The sequence below is a fragment of the Sinocyclocheilus rhinocerous genome, unplaced genomic scaffold (genome assembly GCF_001515625.1).
Source record: "Sinocyclocheilus rhinocerous isolate Xijiao unplaced genomic scaffold, SAMN03320098_v1.1 scaffold1496, whole genome shotgun sequence".
Classification (NCBI taxonomy): domain Eukaryota; kingdom Metazoa; phylum Chordata; class Actinopteri; order Cypriniformes; family Cyprinidae; genus Sinocyclocheilus; species Sinocyclocheilus rhinocerous.
Window position 1 is genome coordinate 18,303 of NW_015644664.1, and position 7,870 is coordinate 26,172.

The 7,870-nt window shown below is 36.0% G+C and overlaps 1 protein-coding gene across 1 annotated transcript in view; it reads left to right on the forward strand.

Moving 5' to 3' along the window:
• LOC107758779 (protein-glutamine gamma-glutamyltransferase K-like) overlaps positions 1-5,955 on the forward strand; it is a 12,586-nt gene extending 6,631 nt beyond the window's left edge. The window contains exons 6-14 of the mRNA XM_016576594.1: positions 518-625; positions 858-1,035; positions 1,135-1,273; positions 3,037-3,229; positions 3,348-3,501; positions 4,292-4,576; positions 5,160-5,320; positions 5,522-5,658; positions 5,811-5,955. Of these exons, the coding sequence (XP_016432080.1) occupies positions 518-625; positions 858-1,035; positions 1,135-1,273; positions 3,037-3,229; positions 3,348-3,501; positions 4,292-4,576; positions 5,160-5,320; positions 5,522-5,658; positions 5,811-5,955 (1,500 nt within the window). The remainder of the gene's footprint in view (positions 1-517; positions 626-857; positions 1,036-1,134; positions 1,274-3,036; positions 3,230-3,347; positions 3,502-4,291; positions 4,577-5,159; positions 5,321-5,521; positions 5,659-5,810) is intronic.
• The last annotated feature ends 1,915 nt before the right edge of the window (positions 5,956-7,870 follow it).

A 7,870-nucleotide genomic window follows, 5' to 3' on the forward strand; every position in this document is an offset into this window, starting at 1 on the left:
TGTACATTATGCAATTGTTTTATCAGTTTCAATCAAATTCTGGTATTATCTTCTATTATTATTATTATTATTATTATGCATTTTTATCGGTTTGAACATATTCTATTATTACCTATATTTCTATTATTATTATTTCTATTATTTTTATTAATTTTTATCATCATCATCATCGTCGTCATCATTGCCATGCAATTGTTCTTTTTCATATTTATTATTGTCTATAAATCTAATAATATTAATAATAATAATAATAAAATTATAATAATAATGGAAATAACAAATAATAATAGTAACAACAACAATAAAAATGAACAACAACAAATTAACAATAACAATAATATTAAATAGTTTTATTGTTATTAATAAAATGAATATTATTACTAATATTATTGTATTGTTTTATCAGTTTCAATCAAATTCTGGTATTATCTATGATTCTATTATTATTATTATTATTATTTCCAATTTATCAATTCCATTATTATGATTTTTTATTATTTTGCATTTGTTTTATCAGTTTGAACAGGATATCCTGGAAGCATGTCTGTTCATTTTGGAGAGAGGTCAGGTCGCTATGACCGAATGGAGAGATCCAGTGATTGTGTCCAGAATGGTATCTGCTCTGGTGAGTCACGTTCACATGGATTCATAAGAAATCATGAATGTGATTTGAGAAGGTGAAATACAGTAGCCAGCATGTGGCAGTTTTAGGTTCATATGAACCTTCTGTGTTCATACAGGACACAAAACAACGTGTAGCTTACTGTCTTTCCTGTGAGGGACAGAAAAGTGAGACGCACGATTAAAGAGCTGAAAAGCACCTGTTTTTATAAAGCTTTTCTGCTCTTCTGTGACAGGTGAACTCCAACGATGACTACGGTGTTCTGATGGGTAACTGGAAGGACAGCTATGAGGGCGGGACGTCTCCTACCGCCTGGAGCGGCAGCGGCGACATCCTGAGACAGTATTACAAAAGCTCAGGGAAACCTGTCAAATTCGCCCAGTGCTGGGTCTATGCGGGAGTCACCAATTCAGGTACGTTTGGATTTATTTCTCTTTTTATCACTGTATTAAAAATATATTTTTATCATGTTTTTAGGAATAAAATGTTTTCTAAATAAATGTCTTTCTCAGTGTTGAGATGTCTTGGTATTCCCACCCGTTGTGTGACCAACTTCAGCTCGGCTCATGACACGGACCTTTCCTTGACCACAGACATTTATATTGACGAGAAGCTGGAAGTTATCAAAGACAAGACCAGCGATTCTGTCTGGTACGATATTTTACTGTCATTAATGTCATCAGAGTCAGGTTTATGTTATACTTAGTCTCTCTGATTAGCTAAACTTATGCTTGGAAGACTTTATAATACATTTTGATGATTAATGAACTGACAGTTCTCAAATACAGCCATCATTACTGACACTTTACATTAATATGATATCAGGGTTATTATATTTCACTAAAAGTAAAACCATAAAAAAATCACTTGAAATAGAATAAATGTTAATAAAAAATAACCTAACTATGGTTTATTTCATAGTTATTTCAACATTTCTAATTTTTGTTTAGTTTAACTTGAAGTAGCCTACTAAAATAACTAAATCTGAAATAAAAATTTATAAAAAACTTTATATACATAGGGGAGAGCGGGGCACAAAGTAACACTTTTTGTTTGTGTAAATCCACATGGTGTTCAGAATAGAATTTTTTATCCACAGTAATTTTACACTTGTCTAGTACAAATATATGGCTTTGTTTCATGATTACAGTGTATACGTTTTTCTTTATGTACCCTCAAAAAATGGAAGTGAAATGTGACAACATGCCCCGTAGGTGGGGTACATTGTAACATCTGAGGGGCACGTTCAGTTGCTGTCTATCTAAACTGATAAATAACAGATTGGAGATTAAAATAATAATTTTAAATGATTAATAAAAACAGAGATGAAAGATTTACTTAAGCCAGAATTATAATTTTACTATGGTAAAATAAATGTTCGTTGATATCTTCAAAAGATTTTTGAATTTTTTCACACCTTTTTTTTCTGTATAATGTTGATATGGTAACTAATAAATACTGTAAATTTTGTTATGCTAGCATGTGTGGAAATATTCAAACCATGTGTGTTACAACTAACCCGGTGTTACTTTGTGCCCCAAGCTCCCCTATTAAAAAACACAAAAAAACTACAACTAATTAAAAATGACAAAACACACAAAATATGTATATGTTCAATAAATAGCTAAAAAATATGTTCAATAAACTAATACTAATAAACTCCCAAACGATTCATTTTTCCAAACCCCTCCTTTGCGTGACGCTAATCTGCAGTGATTGGTCCGATTGGTCTCATTTTCATTTCATCCTGCCTGTAATCCTGATAAAGCAGCGTTTGTGAGCGCAGTGCTGCTTTGTGTACAGTATTACCGGGGAAACCGCTATTTTACTGCTTCAAAAGCAGCACCTAGTGGCAAAGAATGAATTTGCATTTTCATTCAGACGAACGCGAAAATCGACTGATGGTCAAGTTTTCCCAGGTCTGCGCATGCAACAAGTAGGCGGCAATATGCTAATGTTTCATGTTGACCTCAACATGAAATGGCTTGGGATTCGTTTTAAAAACGACTCGTTTCAATGATTCAGAGTCGACTCTTTTGTTTGAGAGACAATAACTTTATACACGGTGCACTTTCAGATTTAAAACTTTGCATGATGTTTATATTCAATAAGAGCTGTGTTACACATTGCATTAAAGGTAATTTTCAAAAATGCATAATAGGGGCACTTTAATAATTTTCACAACACAAAATGACACAAATCAGTTGAAAAACAAACTTGCCCTGCAAACTGCCCTTATAATATTTAGATGATTGATTTTTTTCCTTCTTTTTTTTTTTTAGGTAAAGTGCCTCATTTCACTATTTGTAAAAAAAAACAAAACAGGTTCAGGTCTTGTTTTAGGCCTATTCAGTTTTATTTTTGTAAATTGCAGACCAAAAAAAATCCCTGCTTTATATAAACTTTCCCTGTAGGAACTTCCATGTGTGGAACGAGTCCTGGATGACCCGTCCGGACCTCCCGGCTGGTTACGGCGGGTGGCAGGTGGTGGACGCGACCCCTCAGGAGCCCAGCCAGGGTTCGTACCGCTGCGGTCCCACTTCCGTCTCCGCTGTCCGCAAAGGACAAGTCGAACTGAAATTCGACACTCCGTTTGTCTTTGCCGAAGTGAGCGCTTTCATATGAAACTCTTCTCACCGTCATTTGTGTCTGATGACATTTTGAACTTTGCACTTTATTCAGAACATCTTCTGAAAGGCTGAAATGGCTTCATTATGTGTCTCAGGTGAACAGTGATAGGATCTACTGGCAGAAGAAACCCGATAGAAGCTTCAGTCAGGTTAATGTGGAGAAGAACTCCATCGGTCAGAGCATCAGTACTAAAGCTGTGGGATCTGATGCTCGTGTGGACATCACACACCTCTACAAATACCCAGAAGGTAACAAAACAAATGCATCTGGTGCAAAACCTAGAGCTGCTTTCCTAGAAACAATTGAAGGCATCACAGACATGCGTCCAATGGGGATTGCTTATTTTCATGCATATTTAATAACAATAATAATAATCATAATAATTGTATAGCAACTTTAATATAAGACAGTGTTTAGTATAATTTTTAAATAATATATTTTTATTAATTTGACTTGACTTGACTTATTAATATTTTCTGAATTAAATTTTTTATATTTTCCATTTTAATGTTGTTTTTTTTTATTAATTTTTTTATTACTTTTTATGTTTATAGGCCTATATATATATATATATATATATAGAGAGAGAGAGAGAGAGAGAGAGAATATATATTCTATATATATATATAACTAAAATTTTAGTTACAGTCATTTAAATGGATAGTTCACCCAAAAATGTAAATTTGATGTTTATCTGCTTACCACCAGGGCATCCAAGATGTAGGTAACTGTTTCTTCAGTAGAACACAAACGAAGATTTTTAACTCAAACCGTTGCAGTCTGTCAGTCTTATAATGGAAGTGAATGGGAATCACAGCTTTGAGAGTCAAAAAAACATACACAAACAAAACCAAATTAAACCCTGCGGCTCGTGACGATACACTGATATGTAAAGACACGAAAGGAAACTGAAAATTAGAAAACATTGGAAGCAGCAATTTATGTTGATAACTTGAGTTGGATCCCTATGTAAGCAGCACACTTTAGAATAATGGGTTTGGAGGTAATACCTCTTTACTGTCTGATCATGTCCATCAGGTTCAGAGGAGGAGCGCATTGCTGTGGAAAGGGCCAGTCGCTTCGGCTCCAAACCGACTTTGTATCCGTCTCCCACCGGCAATGACGTGAGCGTTGAGATTGTCATGGACGGGGCAGGGCCTCGTATCGGTGGAGATGCCAAACTCTCCATCGTCCTGAAGAACAAAAGCTCAAGTCAGCGCACGGCCAGTCTGCTGTATGAGGTGATGGTCATGTACTACACCGGCGTGCTGAAAACCACTGTGAAGAAGGATCAGATTCCTCTCACCCTCAAACCGCAAGAGAGTGAGTTTTACAGTCCCACCAGAGACATTTTTCTGGTTACTGTGCCCCAAAATGTCTGAATTAGTAGCTGCATTTCTCAAAAATCACCTGATGATGAGACCTACTTGTAGTTGGTGTTAAATTTCATTCACAAATTGTACCTTTATACCCTTAAAAGAACATCTCTGTGCCTTATTTACCTCTAAAAGAAGGTAACTTTTTTCTGAACTTAAAGAAAAGTAAAACAAGTTAAGCTGATAAGCTGCTGTGCATCTAAAAGTGGTAATGCTTACTTTTAAATAGAATTTTAAATGGATATTTCTGTATATGAACAACAATTTGATCAACTTAATGTATTATGGATCTCAGTTAGCTAATGTTGCATCTGTTTTCCTTAAATTTAGTGTTTTTAGAGGGAAAACACACATACACACAAAACAACACAAAGTACTCAAGCTGGTGCACATGTTTGAGGGATTAATTGAATTTGCATTCATGTTTAAGATTATGGGCAGTGAGCAAAAAGGACTGGAGTACTGTGCAAAATGACCATGAAATATTTCATTATAATCATTAATGTCATGTTCCTTTTCTCTCCCTTCAGCCAAGACTATTCCTTGGACTCTGCAGTATAAGGAGTACATGAGCCATCTGGTGGACCAGGGCGCTCTTATGCTAGCGGTCACTGGACGGGTCAACGAGACCCGACAGATTCTGGCCACACAGTTCAACTTCAGGCTGCGCACACCAGACCTCATCATCACTGTACGTCGATGATCCACTAGTCTTTATTTGGGACCTTTAACAAGCACACAACTTTCTTATATCTTACCGTCAAATCTGTTGATGTTCAACCTGGTTCAATGCATCTAAAAGCACCATATTTGAATTACAACTGAGATTTGAGAATTAAGTGTCCTTAATTTAAAAAATCTACATCCATTGATTGTGTTTTGACTGTTTCAGCCTCAAGGGGATGCTGTGGTGGGTAAAGAGTTGACAGTCAAGATCACGTTCCAGAACCCGCTGTCACAAGTGTTGAGGAACGTTTTGTTCCGTATAGAGGGATTGGGAATGCAGAGCGTCAGGAAGATCGCGTATGGGTAAGACTTTCAGTGTTTAAGAGCATTTTGAGGTGCGACATGTGCATGCACTTCATGCAAATTTGCTTCATGTGTGTGAGCTGTACTATGATAAAATGTATTTAAAGAGTGAAAAGCTTCCAGACAGTTTATAATCTAGTTGTGTTTCTCAGTGATGTGGATAAGCTTGCGACGGTTACACTGACAGAGAAGTTTGTTCCCACTGTCGCCGGCTCTCAGAAGCTCCTGGCATCGATGGACTGCCGTCTGCTCACTCAAGTGCACGGAGTCGCTGATATTGTGGTCAAACCAAAGTAAAAAAGCACTGTCATTGTAAATCCTGCTAAAGCTCTCAGTTGTCTTGAGGATATAAGAATATTTACAAAATGAAATGGTCATTTAGAGTTAAAAAAAATAATCAAGTGCTTTGATATGAAACTAATGTAAATCAGCAATAAAGATCTTTCATGCTTTATTCATATCCTGTCTGTCTGGGTTTGTTTGTGTGTTGATTTCAAATATCCACAGTGTATCTCAGAAATTGCTTGCTGTACCATTATTTAGTCTTGTGAGGTCAGTGTTTAAATGTTCAAATTGTTTGTTCTTTTTAGTTCTTATTTAACTCTTCTTTTAGCCTAGGGTGTAGGTTTGATTTTGACATAGGTGGGGGCATAAGAGCATTTTTGCATTGATAGACTTTTGACCACAGTTTTGTGTCATCTAAAAGGTTTATTTATACAGTAGCTATGGTAGCTAACATTCATAAAGAGCGCTTGTTTATGTTAGCATATTCATCAGACAATAATTACACAATTTTGATTATGTAAAACCAACAACATTACAGCAGCGGGTTTAAATATCTTTTCTTTGGATTGTTTACTCAAAAGAAAATATAGGCCTAGCAAAATATAACTTAGGCTAATTTGTGTTTCCTGCTAGCTAAATTTCACATAGGCCTACATAAACAAAAATTTACTGGCTCTAAACCTCTCTTTATTATATTATACAAATGGTATTCAATACACCCCAAAAAAAACTAAAACACTTTTACTATAATAAAACCATAGTAATTTTCTCAAGGGATTTGTATCTTTTTTCTCTTTTTTTCTTTGTTTTATTTTCATAACTGTACTGCCTTAATGGTTTTATGTTTTGTACTGTTTAAGAAAGAAAGAAAGAAAGAACGATACGCGCTCCAAAGTCCCGATCTGAATCAAAAGATTCACGAACTCACTCAAAAGTTTCGATCTAATCAATTGATTTGCGGTACGTGCTCGAAGTTCCGATCTGAATCACGATTCGCGATACATGTGCCGAAGTTCCATTCTGAATCAAAAGATTCACAAACCTGCTCCAAAGCTCCGATCTATTCAAATGATTCGCGATACGCACTCCAAAGCCCTGCACTGCGTTTCATTCGGAAGGGCTCATCACTATGCCCTAATCCTATAGGCTTAGATCTCTGCCACAATTCTGCGTGCGAAAGATCATATTTTGAGCGCACAAAAGTGCATTTTGCACGCGCGCGATCTGAGTTTTGTGGAGAAAATGTTCGTTTCGCAAAGAAAAAAGTATTTCGAGCGCACGAAAATCAATTTTGCATTTAAAATACGTTTTTTGGATGTGTGCAGACCTTCTCTTTTGCGTGTGCAATGTTTCACTAGCTTGCTCACCTGATGCCAGCCCTCAGTGCTCTCTAACAGCTCGCTTGCTCAACACAACCCAGCGGTACAATATGCCATAATTCCAGCCAGTCAGAGACGAGGCTGCTAAATTCTGATTGGCTGCCTTGACAACCAATCACAGCATTCCTTGCATTACCTCGACAGCAGAAGAGGAAAAATACAGTGCATGCATAATTATTATGCAAGTTGATATTCTAATCATATTTTTTTCCAAGCACATTTTACCTGGAAGTGAAAAACGCCTTATATTCAGGTGTGCATAATTATTAAGCAGGTTATCTTCTACAGATAAAATCTCGAGATGGACTAAAAATGAACTCCCAAAACGTACTTCCGGATTCTGGAAGATAAATTCTTCAAACAGTGGTACTGTTCAAACAGTTTTATCTGTATAAGATTGATGTCGTTTGGAATTGGTAAAATGTGCTTGGAAAAAATATGATCAGAATATCAACTTGGCATAATAATTATGCCTGCACTGCATAATAATTTTCCTCTTCTGCTGTCGAGGTAATGCAAGAAATGTTGTGATTGGTTGTCAAGGCAGC